This window comes from Sturnira hondurensis, unplaced genomic scaffold (assembly GCF_014824575.4).
Source record: "Sturnira hondurensis isolate 20B ecotype Veracruz unplaced genomic scaffold, ASM1482457v3 Scaffold0012488, whole genome shotgun sequence".
Classification (NCBI taxonomy): Eukaryota; Metazoa; Chordata; class Mammalia; order Chiroptera; family Phyllostomidae; genus Sturnira; species Sturnira hondurensis.
In genome coordinates, this window is record NW_028085119.1 from 3,579,659 (window position 1) to 3,596,728 (window position 17,070).

Sequence of the window (17,070 nt, forward strand, 5' to 3'; positions counted from 1 at the left end):
CCTTCCCCTTTTCCCCTGTGATTCTCTCCCCTCTCCCCTCTGGACCTTGTCAGCCTATTCCATATTTGAGTGTCATTGGTCATATTTTGCTTGCTTGTTTGTTTTGTTGTTTAGATTCCTGTTAAAGGTGAGATCATATGGTATTTGTCTTTCACTGCCTGGCTTATTTTGCTCAGCATAATGCTCTCCAGTTCCATCCATGACGTTGCAAAAGGTAGGAGCTCCTTCTTCCTTTCTGCGGCATAGAATTCCATAGTGTAAATGTACCATAGCTTTCTGATCCAGTCATTTACTGATGGGCATCTAGGTTGCTTCCAACTCTTGGCTATTGTAAATTGTGCTGCTATGAACATTGGGGTGCATAGGTTCTTTTGGATTGGTGTTTCAGGGTTCTTAGGATATACTCCTAATAGTAGAATTGCTGGATCAACAGGCATGTCCATTTTTAGTTTTCTTAGAAAGTTCCATACTGTTTTCCATAGTGGTTGTACCAGTCTGCAATCCCACCAACAGTGAACTAGGGTCCCCTTTTCCCCACAACCTCTCCAGCACTTGTTGTTTGTTTCTTTGTTTATGATAGCCATTCTGACTAGTGTAAAGTGGTATCTCATTGTGGTTTTAATTTGCATCTCTCTGATAGCTAGCCATATTGAGCATCTTCATGTGTCTCTGGATCCTCTGTATGTCCTCCTTGGAGAAATGTCTGTTCAAGTCCTTTGCCCATTTTTTAATTGGGTTGCTTGTCTTCTTAGAGTGGAGTCGAGTGAGTTCTTTGTATATTTTGGAGATCAAACCTTTGTCTGAGGTATCATTGGCAAATATGTTTTCCCAAACTGTTGCTTCTCTTTTTATCTTGATACTGTTTTCCTTAGCCATGCAGAAGCTTTTAATTCTGATGAGATCCCATTTGTTTATTCCTTCCTTTATGTCCCTTGCTCTAGGGGACGTATCAGTAAAAATCTTGCTGCGTGGAATATCTGAGATTTTCCTGCCAATGCTTTCAAGAAACTAAACTTGGATATGGGCGAAGAGGGATACAATAAACAACAAGCAAGTAAAGAAATAATTAGCAGAATTTCAGTTAGCCATATATGTTCATATACATAAATTTTTTATGACAACAAAAATCCAGACATGGAAGACCCCGGAGTAGAGAGCTGCTGGCAAATGGCATAAACAGGGTATGGCTTGGAGGTGTGGCAACCTTGGTAGGATCGTGAAATAACCGGAAGGCCAGTATGGTCAGAGTTAAGTAGGTGTGAGCGACGTAGGTCATTCTGAGTGAGGATGAGAGGAGGAGAAATGAGGGGCACTACATCATGTGGAGCATGTAGGCTGGGGTAATAGGGTTCAATTTTATTCTGATTGATCACTGTGCTGAGTGCACCACCATTTGTCCACAGAACTTTTTTCATTTTGCCAAACTGAAACTCTGTATTCAATAAACAATAACTCTGTGTTTTTCCCATACATTAACTTTGGAGATGTTTGTGTAGGGGAGTTATAATATGTTTTAATTCTGAAAATATGCCTGTTGACTCCATGGAGAAAATGCTGCTAGGTAAAAATAGAGGCAGTAACAGGAAAGTTGTTAGAAAATACTGCAGATGAGAGATGATAGCAGAGGATAAATTCAAAATGTATCTTGGCAGTGAATCAGACAGGATTTGAGGATGGTTAGAACAGATATAGGGAAGGATGTGGGTTCTTTTCCAGGCATGTTAATCCTGAGCAGCCTATTAGAAATGCAGGTGGAGGTTCCAAATAGCTGAGTGTACAAGTGCAGGGCTCAGAGTCGAGGCCAGTATAGTTGTATATATATCTAGTATGTTTGGGAGTCCGTGGTAAGTGGGTGGCATTAAAGAAACAGGTTTGGCTGAGATAATCAAGGGAGATAGTACAAAGAAGAGATTCAGGAATAGTTCCTGGGGTCAAGCTGAGAAGAGGACTCTATGAATGCCCTAGCCAGTCTGAGAGAGCTGAGTGCTGTAGGAACTAGGGTGTGGACTCACAGAGGGGGCAAAGCTATACGTTCAAAATCTGATCATACAGTTGTAGCAGGTTGTGCTAGGTCTGGTTGTAAGAGAGTGGCTATTCCACCCCATAAATTATGTCTAAACCTAGAACATCTGAGATGGGAATGAAATTAGAGGGATATCTGTCAGGACCAAGGAGAAATTCTTAGTCATCTGAAGGACTTCAGCACTTTTTGTATTTAGATACACACCATCCTATAAATGTAATTATTATAATATCTATTTAACTAAGGGAAGAGAAGGTAACTGTTTTATTATAGACAATCTTTTCATATATTTTGTTTTCCCCCAAATTAATGATGCTAAAGGAATATATCTAAATTCTCTCAAAGATCAATTAGTAAGTACATATACTATCTCATAACTATTTGATGAATTGATCTTGAAAGATTTAAGAAGTAGTCCAAAAACAAGTGAAAATTATGTTATTTTTATGTACATATGACATTTTTTGGTTCAAGTCAATATCGAAATGTTTTTAATTTAAGTCATCATTTAGTATCTAAATATCATCTCTAAATGCTTTTTTAAAAAATGAATTTTACAACATTGGGCCTACTATAACTTGAAAAAGTCGCCGTTCTTTTTACCAGTTGGTCGCCAGAGCCTGAACTCTGAGGTAGGATCCTAATTTATGGATTATGAAAATGTTGCATGCCATGGGTCTCGCCTTGTGTTGCCTTTGTTGCCTGTGATTTGTTAATTATTTGGAAACCTCTCCCCCTTTGTCCTAGAAAAGCATTCTAGTTGATGCATGTGTTCCTCTTTGCCATAGTCAAGCATTTGGGAAATGGAAATAGGGAAGCATTAGCTTCTTAGAAAAACTAGATGAATGGAACAGGAACTGCAAAATTAGCAAAAAAGTAACAGGAACTGTTGATCTTGTACATTATTGCTCTTTATTTTTTTTTCTCCTTTGCTAGGAGACCTGTTATGATGATGTGTGTGGTGTGCACCACACTCCCCAGCTTCAGCTTTTCTGTAGCAGTGACTGAGGTATGGAATTTTTATTTCTGTTGCTGAAAGATTTTGAGTTTATTTTTTGTTTTTTTAAAAGATTTTCAAATTTATTTATCTTTAGACGGGAAGGGAAGGAGAGAGGGAGAGAAATATCAATGTATGGTTGCCTCTCCTGCATTCCCTGCTGGGAACTGGCCTGCAACCCAGGCATGTGCCCTGACTGGGAATCAAACTGCCATCGTGTGGTTTGCAGGCCCACACTCAATCCACTGAGCTACACCAGCCAGGGAAGATTTTGAGTTTTTAAAATTCCTTGTTAGAGTGGTGTGCCCAACAAATTTCTTCAAGTTTATTTTATCCCGTGTTTTTCCAAATAGTGTGTTCTGAATACTAACATATATTATACATATAATATATTACACACATACACACCCCCCCAAGGTCATTGTTACCTCTGAGATTATGTAGGAATGTCTAGCAAAGATTTTTTAAAAGATTACTTCTGTGTTTGTATGTGAGAGGCAGGAATGTTATTTCAAAATAATTTTTAAAAGCAAGGATTTACATTTGTTCTAACCTTATGCTTCTCATGATCATACTGAATTCTAAAGGAATAGAAGAATATTCCAGTGAAAAACCACTCACACTCTAAGATCTTTGATAATATATTCATTGACAAATAACTTGCACATGATACTTATTTGAAAATAACTTTATGTTTTAACCAAATGTGACTTCAAAAGGACTCTAATGGATGGATATCTGTAGGACAGGAATATTATAGGCAGAACTTTTGGGCGATAAGAATTTATTATCTAAGAAGTTCAAAGAAGAATGCCCTACTAATCTTAATTATTTGTAAGGTGCTGTGAAAGACGGAATTTTCACTTTCTCAAAGTGCACAACTTAAAGTACTTTGTGCTATTTCATTTATAAGTTGAGCAGATACCATGAAGTGTATGTTACATTCCAGGAACTAAGTTAGGTACTAGGAAGAGACTACTCAGGAAATTTCACTCTCTGATGTCAGTAATTACTGATGGTAGAGAGGAAAAAAGGCAACTAGATTAAGTGTAAGTGTTGTGAGAGAGGTGAGTACTGGGGTTATTTTTCACTGAAATTAAATACACAAACAGAAAAGTGCACAAAACAAAAATGTACAATGCTAATGGGATACCACAAAGCAAACCCCTGTATAAACACTACTCAAGTCAAAAAATAAAGCTTTGCCAGCTGCCTAAGGGCCACCCCACATTCCTTGCAATGAGTACCTCCTCCTCAAAGGTAGCTCTGCCTTCACTTTTAATACCACAGATTAGTCCATCTGTTTTTAAACCTTATATACAGGGAAATCAAATCTATCTATCTATCTATCTATCTATCATCTATCTATCTATCTATCTATCATCTAATTTGTGTCTGGCTTCTTTTATTAAAAAATATAGGCCATTCATGTTCTTGTGTATAACTATAGTCCATTCATTTTCATTCTTGTAGAGTTATTTTATGAATATATCACACTTCCTTTATCAGTTCTACCTCTGATGCCAGTTCAGCTGTTTCCAGTTTTGACTACTATAAATGATGCCGCTGTGAACGTCCTTGCATTTGTCTCTGGGTGCACAAGCACAAGCTCTTCGGTTGGATAGATACGCAGGAATGAAATTAATGGGTCATAAGACATTCAGATGTTCAATAGTAACAGATCAGCCAGTTTTCCAAGAGATTATAGCACTTTAGACTTCCACTAGCACAGAAGGAGTGTTTCTGTTGCTCTACATCCTTACCAGCACTTGCATTACAAGTCTTTTTATTTTAACAGTTAGCTGGTTATACTCTTGAATCTCATTGTAGTATTAAGTTTTATTTTTCCAATAATTAATGAGGTTGAGCATTTTTCTTGCCCATTTTTTATTGTGTTACTCTTTTTAAAATTAATTTGGAAAAATCATTTATATTCAGATTTCAAGCTCTTCGTTGATTAAATATATTGCAAATGTTTTCATATTCTGTGACTTAATACTCTTAATGGTGTATTTTGATATAGATGTTCTTATTTTAAAAATATGCCAGTTTATCGGTTTTGGTTTTTTATGGATAGTGCTTTTGGTAACTAGTTTGAGAGGATTTCGTTGTACTGTGAATTTGAAGCTTGAGGCCCTGAAGATCTTCTCCTATGTTATAGTTTTGGCTCTGTACTGTGTCACCATTCTCTTTTAGATTTACAATTCTTCTAGAGATAACTTATGTATATATTATGCAGTAGGGAGAGAAGTTCTGTTTATTTTTTTCCAAATAACACCCAATGGACTGTGTACCACTTATTAAAAAGTCTGTTTTCCCACACCTCTCTGCAGTGCTACTTTTGTTATAAATTAGGTGTGTGTATACAAGGTCTATTTCTAAGTTTTCTGTTGTGTTCCATTACCTACTTGACTGTTCTTGTGCCAACACCACACTGACTCAATTCTTGGACCATTATACTAGCTTGTTATATCTAGAAGAGTAAATCTTTGTATCTTTTTCTTTTTCTTCTAGTGTCTTGCCCTCTGTATTTCTGTATAAATTTTATAATCAACTTGTCATTTTCCTGAAAAATTTGGAATTTTGATTGAAGTTGCATTGAATGGTATCATTCTTTTAATAACTCATTTGCTCTTCATTATTGGTATATAGAATGATTCATACATTTTAGGGGAATTTTCTTCATATGCAATTATATAGTCTACAAATAACGATGTTTTGTTTTTATTTTTTGCCAATGCTTATGTTGTTTATTTCTTTTTTTATTTAAAGATTTTATTTATTTATCTTTAGAGAGGGAGGGAAGGAAAGAAGGAGAGAAGTATCAATGTATGGTTGCCTCTCGTGAGTCCCCCGCTGGGAACTGGCCTGCAACCCAGGCATGTGCCCTGACTGGGAATCGAACCACGATACTCTGGTTCACAGGCCCACACTCAGTCCACTGAGCTACACCAGCCAGGGCTGTTATTTATTTATTTATTTTGTCTTATTACACTAGCAAGGACCTCTCGAACAATGTTGAATACAAATGGTCATGGTGGCACCTTCATTTCGTTCCTGATGATCAGAAGAAAAACTCTCAACATAGCACCAGTAATTTGATGCTTGCTAAAGCATCAAATGAAGCAAGCATTTTTTTTGGTAGATATTTTAATCAGATGAAGAAAATACCCCAAAGCCTAACTGGGTTTACCTGGGCTCTCCCTTCTTGGAAGAGGTTAAACTCCAATACTTGCCCCCTAACTCTTTGAGCTAGGACTCTCAGAGGGTCTGCATAGCCGTAGGGTTGGAAGGAATTGCCCATTCCACCACTACCAAGAGCCTGCTGTTATATTTTCACATATATTATCTTGAACTGAAAACTCTTCTATTGATATAAGTCTTTATTATGTCTTTAGAAGTGGTTGAAAACCTCTTTTGGTTGAGTAGTTGAGGAACTGAAAACCAAGTTGTTAGTCCTTTAATAAATGGGTATAGCACTGCTTTCAGATGATAAAAATAATTTGAAACAACAAAAGTACAAAAATGTAATGTTTCTAAGTGGTTTTCTCCAAACAGGTCCAGAAGAGTATGAAAGGTTCTGCTGCTGTCCTACCCAACACCTTGCCTGATCTGCCAGTCTCTCTGGTTCTGACTTCCTTGATCATAGTTGACATTATTGAAAAACTCAGGATATATCCTCTTAGAGGAAGGCAAAAGAGTAAGTAATCTATTAAATATAATTTTTTAAAAACTTTGACATACTGTTCACTTTTCTGCCAACCTGTTACCTATTTACATGTTTAGTGATAACTTCTTAAAGCTAATGTTACAGACATAAGATTATAAATGAAGATATCTAAATATAATTACTTTTAAAACTACTTTGCTCACTAGACAATTGTTCTTATTTCTAATTTTTATTTTGATAGTACTGATAAATGAATGAAGTTACCAAATATTTAGTATCAAAAATTTAATGTTTAACAAGAAAATTATCTAAGTAACATATTATAGATTTGTACCTTTAGTGTACATGAAACCTTAAGTTTACATGAAAATAAAACCTTAAGTTTACATAAAAATATAAAGAGTTTAGTTTAGATACCTTTGATTCAGGAATTAACATGACTGTTGCAGTTATGTCCTAGAAAACTTTTTAATGGTGGGTTGTCAAAAAGCTAAACATCACAATAGAAAAACAAGATATATAGGACATTCCTCTAAAGAGTCAAAAGTAAGTAAAGTTTGGCCTGTTTTTAAAAAGTGTTTTGTTAATTGAATATTTTGTTTGGTGAGTGCTAAATTCCCTCAACTTTCATTTAATTTCATGTGATAATATCTGTGTTTAATTCACACTATTTATATGCTATAGTTACTGTATGACTAAGATTTTGTATTTGATATGAGTGGGCTTTGTCCAGTCACTTCTTGATGGGCTGCATCCGATAAATTGAGTGAATCAGGAGAGTGCTTCTGAGTAATAGACATGACTATTACAACTGGGAAACAAAAGACCAGAGAATCATTTTGTGGCCCATGAGCCACCATCCTTCCAGTCAGTCATTCTTGCTCCACAAATTGAAAGGTGAAACTGAGTTGGAAGCCACCAGGAAATCTGGGACTCTGAGCTTCATGTCTTGCACTTTGTGCCTTGGTGGGAGGTGATGAATGGTTATGTTTGACACAACACACATGACAAGTCAGATAAGAGGGCCGTTAGAGGCCATCTGTTGAGGAAATGGTACTCCCAAGTCACATCTGCCCTTCCAAGTCAAATGTACTTTTTTAAACTGAGATTTAGGAACTGTCAAGCCCTTTGCTACTTCTCTAGGCTCCACAATGACATAAAAGTACTTCGAAATTGCACTGTTTTTAACAATTCACGTGGGAATGTGAACTTTTCTGTTCAAGTTTTTAGTGAAAGTTCTCTTTTAAAAATGCACATTTGAATTTGGGGGGAAAATTTATTGGCATTTTATATTTTAAGTGATGGATTGGATTTTTAAAGAGGAATTTTTCCTGTATCAGAAGTTGTGGTGACACTGAGAATTGAAATAAGATTCCCCCAAAGAAGAAGCCCATCTCAGGGAGAAGACTGCAGACATCTTCTTCTTTGTTGAAGAGCCTCCTGCTGGCTCTCTTCTCTGTGCAGATTTCAGAGGGTTAATTCTGTTTTAATACCTCCACTATTTAATAAAAATCACATTTTAAAAAACTAGCATTCACTTAAAAATGCCTTTGTAAACATTAATTTTTTGTGCATTTAATTTGTATGCAAACTTTGATCTCAAATAGTCTTCAATGCTTATTTTAACATGCATACTAATAAAATAAAGTATACAAATAAAGTACACAGAGAATCCATGGGAAATTTGTATATATCTTCTGGAACTTCAATTAATATATACATTCATTAGCATGTAAGTTGTAATACGTAAATCTTAATCAGCAAGTAGGCTGTAAATATAGTTCCACTGTGTGTTTCTGAAGTACAATTTTGTTGGTCCTTCAAAGTCAAAGAGGCAGGGAAGGGCGAGTGGCAAACAGGTGTAGGAGGAAGTGGTTTCCCTTTGGTACAGTTTTGACCTTGTACTAGATGAGACGGAGGCAATTGACAGTGATTAGATGCTCTTGCGCTCAATTTCAAGCTACCAAAGTTTGACCATCATATAACTTCCTTTTCTAAACCTTAACATAAAAGTTATCCTTCCTAGGACATATGCTTATGCTTAAAGCAGTCTTCACTGGACCAAGGAATCCTTTCTGTACATTTTCCATAACCAATTGAAATACCTGAGTATCAAGTGCTTACTGTGCCAAAGCCTCGAAGGGCGTTGTTGCTTCTAGCCTGAGTCTCATGTGGGGAGGTTTTCTGGTACGTAGATCTCTGAGGCAGGCAGTGCCACCGAGGTACGTAGTCCTTCAACGACATCAAATGGGTTTGGTTATATGTCATTTTGCTTAAACTCACAGAACAATGACGTTGAGTGAGGACTTACAGCCATTCGACTCCCCTGGAAACCACCATTTCCCTCCTATCACTAGGCCTTGTGGCTTCTTTTCTTCCCCATGGGGTCTCAGATTCTCCTTACATCAGGCTTGTCTATATTGTCTGAACCCCAAGTCAGGGTCACCTTTACATTTCCTTCCCTGCCCCCACCTACATTCCTTACCCCTGTGTAAACCAGTGAATGCAAACAGACACATAAGGAAGTTCGTGGACAGCAGGCAAATTTTCAGTCTTACCCGCGGGACTCATGTGAATGTGCTGCTCAGGCACCCTGGAGTAAGTGGTATCAGCGTGTAATCATTAAAATGCTTTGGGGCCACAGACGAAGGGGATCTTTATCTTATGAAAGGTGTTAGGAGTACATGTTTTGGTAGTAAAAATAACTTCAGTTGGATTTCACACCCCAAATAAACAAAGCTTGCTGAAAAAAAAGTTGCCTTCGTAACGCCAACTGCTGTTTCTTCCCAAATGGTCAGTTTGCAGAGCGACAAAGCTGCTTCGAGGGCTACTCTGAAAACTTCTGGATGCCTCATTCCTGCTAGAACCTGACCAACACAATTTTTCTTTGCTTAGAAGTTCATATTGTACGTAAGATTTCATTTGAAAAACTGGTTCTTCTGCTCATGATTGAAAACCGTTCCCTTGGGACTTCATGTAGAGTCACTGGCTGTATCCGTTTCTGGAACAGAGCTGTGACTTAGGTGGTCAGTCCTCTGCCTCTCCAGCCACTGGCTCCCTGGGACTCGTGGCCCCGTACCACGCAGAGACAAAGTGTGCCCCATCCAAAGTCTTGTGACTGTCACTGCTCCAAAATACCACGAAGTGCAGTGCAATACCATATGCAGTGTCCTACAATACAAGGCAACACAACACACAACACAAAATGCAGCTCTGCGGGTGGAGCAGGCCCACCCTAGTGGAGTGCACATGCGTAGGTTTGTGGCCCAACACAAACACACAATAGACAACTTTTTTAACATTCTATTTTGAATGGTCTTATTTCTAATATTTTCTGTTTTTTTTTTCAGAATAACATACTAATTTTTAAAATGTTGTCAAATAGACATAGTAAAAAGGAAAATGAAAATCAACCGTCCTCTTAACACACTAGTCAGGGGTGTCCAACCTTTGGCGTCCCTGGGCCACACTGGAAGAAGAAGAGTTGTCGTGGGCCACACATTAAATACACTGTGACTCATAATCACACACAAAAAATCTTGTAATGTTTTAAGTAAAGTTACGATTTTACGTTGGGCTGCCTTCAAAGCCATCCTGGGCTGCGTGTGACCCATGAGTCATGAGTTGGACACTCTGGCACTGGAGATTGATAGCATCTTGATAGTAGAAGTGATGGTAAAAATTTATAAACGGTAGCATTCTTTACTTAAGAAAACTTGTTTTTTAACTTCCTTTTTTATTTACCAAGATGTGGCTATCATTCTTGTTATTATATCTTTTTCTGCCATGTCATTTTTATTGGTTGAATAGTATTCCAATATATTAATGAGCCATAGTTTATTAACTAATAATATAGTTGGATATGGATAGTGCCGGTAGTCTGTGTTTAGGGGGACCTTGTGCTGTTTATGGGAGTCACAAGCCACTCTTTGAGGTGACCAGCTGGGCAGAGGCTGGGGACAGAGAGAGTTATGTTAACAGCAGTTATGCCACGGGATGACAGCTGAATAGTATCAGGGTGATGACTACAGAGTGTCCTCAGGAGACCCTGGGCACCTGCACATGCCCGACTCTTCAGCAGCAGAGCTTTCCAGAAGAAAAAGACTATTATGGACTGGCTGCACATGCAGGCAAATACGCAGAGGGTTGTGGGGGATTGTACAAGCCGGGTGACAAGATAGTCTGGCTACCTCAGAGATATCTGCGGAGTCAGGGACAACTTGCTAGAGGTGAGATCAACGGGCTATTTGAGTGGAAAACATCAGAGCTTTTCAGAGGAGTTGGTTTCCACTATCACATCAGTGAGAGGTGCCAGATATGATGTTGGCAGTATTAGGTTTTCAAATAAATCTGCTCGCAGTGGCCCTAGTCCAGTTCCTTCTGTGTAGTCTCCTTAACACCCGCAGACTGGGGCCGAGACGGTAGGACCTCAACAGCATAATGAGTGTTTCTTTAGATTAAATGCCTCGATGCACAATTTCCAACATCAAGTGCATGCAAGATTTTAAGGCGTTTTGGTGTGTCAATCAGTAGCTCCCTCCAAAGAATGCCCCGATTTACCCCATCAACAGCAGTGTCAGAAAACAGCTGTTCCTCCTCAAAACTGTAACACTAGATAATTCATTCCTTTTCATTTTTGCAAATTTCATAGGCAAAAACAATGTTTATTGTTTAAATAATTTGCTTAAATTATTAATTGTGTTGCACATTTTCTCATAGGTGTATTGGTTATTTGTATTACATATTTTTAAAAGTCATTTATTTATATCCTCTGTTTTTTTCTTGATATGTTCATGCTGTGTTCTTTAAAAGTGCAGATTCATGAATAATGGAAATAGAATGTCGAGCTCTGTCTGTCATAAATCTATCATTTCTTTCAAATTAAATTTGCCTTCTAATTTCACTATGGTGTTTTTGATATAGGAAATGTTTAATTTTGATATAATCCAGTCTATTAATATTTTTAGGGACTCTGATATTGGGGTTATGCTTAAAAAGTTTTTTTTCACTTCAAGGTGATATAAATATTTACCAATTATTTTCTCAAAATATTTTAAAAATTATTTTATTGAATTTATTGGGGTGGCATTGGTTAATAAAATTATGTAGGTTTCAAGTATACAATTATACAACACGTCATCTGTGTATTGTATTGTGTGCTCATCACTGCAAGCCAAGTCTCCTTCCATCACCATTTATCCCCCCTTTACCTTCTTCTACCCCCCCCCCAACCCCCTTTCCCTCTGGTAATCAACATACTCTGTGTCTCTGAGGTGATTTTCTTTTTTCTTCCTTTTTCTTTGCTGCTTAATCCTTTCATCTTTTTCACACAGCCCCCCTCCACATCTCTCCTGAGAGTTGGTTAGTATGTTCTTTATCTGTGAGTCTCATTCTGTTTGTTAGTTTATGTTGTTCATTAGATTTCTACTGATAAGTGAAATCATGTGGTACTTGTCTTTCTCTGAGACTGGCTTATTTTGCTTAGCGTAATGCCTTCCAGGTTCATCAATTCTCTTGCAAAGGGTAAACTTTCCTTCTTTTTGTGGCTAAGTAGTATTCCATTGTACAGATGTACCACTGTTTTTTAATCAACTCATTTACTGACTGACATTTGGGCTGCTTCCAAACCTTGGTTATAGTAATTAATACTGCAGTGAACATAGGGGTGCTTATGTCCTTCTGAATTAGTGTTCGGCTTTCTTGATATATTCCCAGACATGGAATCACTGCATCAAAAAGCAGATCCATTTTTAATGAAACTCCATACTGCTTTCCATAGTGTCTGTACCGGTCTGCCTTCCTGCCAATAGTGCACAACATTTCTCCACATCCTTGTTATCACGTCTTATTTGCTGATTTATTGATAATAGCCATTCTGACAAGTGTGAGGTGATATCTCCTTGGGATTTTAATTTGCATCTCTCTGATGGCTAGTGACATGGAGCATCTTTTCATATGTCTGTTGGCCATCTGTATGTCCTTTCTGGAGAAGTCTCTTTTCAGGTCTCTTGTACATTTTTCAATTGAATTGTTTGTGTGTGTGTGTGTGTGTGTTTGTATGTGTGTTGAGTTGTGTAAATCCTCTATAAATTTTGGATATTAGGTCCTTATCAGATGTATCATTGATGAACATTTCCTCCCATTCAGTGGGTTGTCTTCATTTTGTTCATGGTTTTCATTGCTGCGCAAAAACTTTTACATTTGATATAGTCCCATTCATTTATTTTTCTTCTCTACCCTCTGCCTGAGGAGATATATATAAAAAATATTGCTATGAGGGATGTCTAAGATTTTGTTGCCTATGTTTTCTTCTAGGAGTTTTATGGTTTTGAGTCTAACGTTTAAGTCTTTAACCCAATTTGTGTTTATTTTTTTACATGGTAAAAGAAGGTGGTCTAGTTTCTTTTCTTGTCTTTTTTTTTTTCCCAGCAGATATCAGTCCAATTTTCCCAACATCATTTATTGAACAGAGTATTTGAACCCATTGTATGTTCTTGCCTCCTTTGTCAAATATTTTTTACCATAAAGATATAAATTTATTTCTGGTCTCTCTATTTTGTTCTATAGATCTATGTCTGTTTTTATGCCAATTCCACACTATTTTGATTATAATTTTAGGGAATGAGTAGCTTTCAGGTGCTAGTAATTTTTGAAGCCTTCTAAATGATTCACACAGTGCAGTGTGATTGGAGTGGCCAGGTAGAAAGATAGCAGGGGCAATTTACACCTGATAGTGCCTCAATGTCTTTGTGAAATAGGAAGACTGGTTATCTGCTGAAAACAATGGTGAAGAATGAAAGGAAGAGAATCTGTGATAGGGATGGGCAAGATTTGGAGTAATTGCTGTGGGGAATGGAAACGGTGGGGTCAAGAACAGCGAATTGCATAGATCAGCGATGCTTAGGGTACAGCAGAGGGTGGAAACCAGGATCTTGTCCTGGGTGCAGTCAAGATTATGTGACTTTTTTTTCAGTGATACTCAGAAATCTGGGCATTGACTGTAGGACAGATCCAGGTTGAGAGTTTTCAGAGCAGGGATAGAAGAAAGAAAAGGATCTGTTTCTGCATTATTTTGTCTTGTTATTGATTTACCAAGGCATAGTTTCTTAAGCAAATGACAAAGATGATTTTTATTGAACGTAAGCTATTTCTAGTGAATCACAGACTACCTGTTAAATATACATAGGCAGCTCTTATCCTCAGTACCCACCAGAACTACCAGAAGGGTCTTTTCAAAGCACATTGGCAGCACTCTACCTACTGATCAACAACACATCAGGGGACTGTGTCAGCATAGATTATTGTAGCTTTATGTTAAATGCCTAGATGTGCAATTTCTGGCTCCTAGGATATGTAAGATTTTAAAGCCTGGCATCTGTAATTTTTTCAAAGTTCCACAAGCAATTCTGATGTCCACCATGGTTATAAGAACTGAGTAACTGAGACAACTGAGACAAATAAGGAATTAAAAGCTGAGTGACCACATCCTGATTCCTAAAAGAACCTGCTTTCCAGATTTCTTTGAAGTGGAGCTCACCACACCTGCAAATAGAATGTGAAAGATTCCACAGGAGGTAAAAGGCGCGCGCGTGTGCGCGTGCGCGCATACACACACACACACACACACACACATACACGTACACAAAAGGGGGATGCTGATTTTCTCTGCAGAAAATGATAGCATTTTGAGTTCCCCTTTACTTCTTTTTCAGAAAAAGCTTATTATACAATATGAGCCCAGAGTGTGAGCTGGGTTTGCATGATGTGTTTTGCAATGTGTTTAGAGAGCATGTATGAGGAACACTGTGTTCGGGGCCATGCCAGGGAGGGGGCTATTTCCTCTCGTGCCCTTTCTTTGTTATTAGAAGAGGGAAGTTTCAGGAATCTATGTCAGTCCTAGGACTTTTCTTTTCTTCTTGAGAAATGGGTAGCCCTTTACCAGACTGCGGTAAGAGAATGGTAGAGTTTCTGCTTTACACACTCCAATGAAGCAGAGCTCCAGAATTAGGTCAGTGTAGACTGGGCCAGAAACTATACTGAAGTGATCCCGAAAGACAGAGGACATTCAGGACCATCAAACTGTGAGCCAGGGCTCTCACTGATTAGGGCAGCTTTACGTGATTAACAATTTGGTGTTTAATTGTCAATTTTTTCTACATGGAAGAACTTAATGAGCAATTTTAGTATACAGTCAGATTTTTGAGAGTTGTAAGATATTTTCAAAATAAATATTTCAGGGAGACTGAGAGAAACAAGGCAACATGAATGCAGCATGCATACTTCATAATAAGGAGCCTTATTCTTTGTGTCATTACTAGCCAACAAAAGTTCATGGCCCTGGTTTAAAATTAAAGACATAGGTCATTGATTTTCATGATCTAGATTTTCTTGTTTAGGATTTAAGAGCGTGACATAGGTTGCTGAGCTGATGGCCTTCACAGTGCACACACATTTTTGGTGTATGTTTGTTTGTTTGTCTACATGTTGTGTATATTATTTGTGGGGTCCTATGTATAGGACCACCATTCTGCTGAGACTCTGGCACCACATGCTGTTTTAGGGTACTGAGCCCTCCTATTTCTGGGTGTGATGGAGTTTTCAAAAGTTGCCTGCTACGAACTCACAAATGCCATCTTCTCAGAGTCACACATTGGCACTTTTGACCCATGGCAGCGGCTGCTGCTCTTGGTGTCACCTACCGTTCGTGGCAGCCCAAGTGGTCCTAGGCCGTGTGAGTGTCATGCCACGTGGGCGTGCTCTGCTGGGCCAAAGCCATGTTCCGTCTTCTCCCAGTGCTGAGCTGTGCAGGTCCGCTGGCTGCCCTGCCAGGAGCTCCTAATGTTCTGCAGGGCTTGTCAGCCAGATTGGTCCAAGGGGCTTGCTCCCAGGGCCCTGTCCAGGACCGGGGCCAGAGGACCATCTGGGTGGTAGCCCCATGCAGGCCTCCAAAGTCCTTCTTCCTGTTGACTTGGGGGTTGAAGGTAGGGGCATGAAGTGTTGTTTCATCTGTCGTTTTATGCTGTACTGTTTTTTCTTTTTTTCAGATTTATTGAAATATAATTGATATATAACATTGTATAAGTTTAAGATGACTGATTTGATGATATGGTGTACTTACATGTTGTGAAATGATTACCATAATAGGATCGGTTAAAATGCCCATCACCTCATATAATTACCACTTCTGTTTTCTTTTTTTGTACTGAGAACATTACTGATCTACTTTCTTAGCCACTTTCAAGTATATAACACAATATTCTTACCTATAGTCATCATATTGTACCCTAGATCCCCCAAACTTATTCAGTTTATAGTTAGGAGTTTATACCCTTTGATCAACATCCCTTGTTTCTCCATCCCCCAGTCCCTGGTCCCCACCGTTTCACTCTCTTTTTCCATGAGTTCATCTTTTCCAGATTGAAGATTGGTCTTTTTCAAAATAGCATAATGGTTAGACATTTATACCACTGGTTTTCATGCTTTAGCTTATTTGCCTTAATGCCGACTTCCCCTGCCCTGCCCCCACCAAATGTCCATTGTTCCCTCCTGCCAATAGGCTCCAGGACAGGAACTTTCCCCCTCTTTTACTCAGCAAATCTTTAGGGAGACTCTGTTCCACGCCAGGCACTCTGGTAGGCGCTGGGGGTACCATGGAGAGTGGAAACAGCTCACGGTCTAGTGGGCCAAATAGCACATCAATGAATTACACTACCAGATATGTGTAAAACCACGGGCGGTGCTATAAGGGCAGTGTATCAACTCAGCCCCGTGTATCTGTCTTTGTTGCCGGGTGTGGGGGGTTGCTGCTGAGGTTCTCAGCTTTGGTCTGTATCCAAGCACTTAACTAGCAGAGGCACTGCAGACCATTTCAAAGTCTAGAATTATAAAGTCTGGAAATAAAATAACTGTATGCTTTATAACATTTTACTTTACAATTTTTGGGTCATTTAAATATACTCAGTATGATATTATTATATATAATATATCAATACAGATTATATAGCATATTAGCTATTATTATCTTTATTGACATACTTAGCATAATTATTAATTATGCTAAATATAATATTGTAATATATTAATATGAACACATAACTATGATTTTTAATGATTTTTAATTTATATTGTAAATCAAATCACATTCTCTAGTGTAAACACATATTGACTAAGGGGAAAGGCCAGCACATCCCACATGAAAAACTAAATATTAAAACGTTTAGATTAAAAAATTTTCTCAGGCAATTTTCAAGAATGGAATATGTATTCTTTGTATTCTTGTTCAAGTACCCTTGTCTCCATTTTCCTGCTTCCGCTTTCCCCACCCACCCCCACCTACCTCCTACCCTCCACCCTACCCACCTTTGGCTTCGTGCGTGGGTC

At 38.2% G+C, this 17,070-nt stretch overlaps 1 protein-coding gene across 1 annotated transcript in view; it reads left to right on the forward strand.

Moving 5' to 3' along the window:
- TMEM236 (transmembrane protein 236) overlaps nucleotides 1–17,070 on the forward strand; it is a 43,160-nt gene that overhangs the window by 19,659 nt on the left and 6,431 nt on the right. The window contains exons 2-3 of the mRNA XM_037060726.1: nucleotides 2,960–3,032; nucleotides 6,579–6,720. Of these exons, the coding sequence (XP_036916621.1) occupies nucleotides 2,960–3,032; nucleotides 6,579–6,720 (215 nt within the window). The remainder of the gene's footprint in view (nucleotides 1–2,959; nucleotides 3,033–6,578; nucleotides 6,721–17,070) is intronic.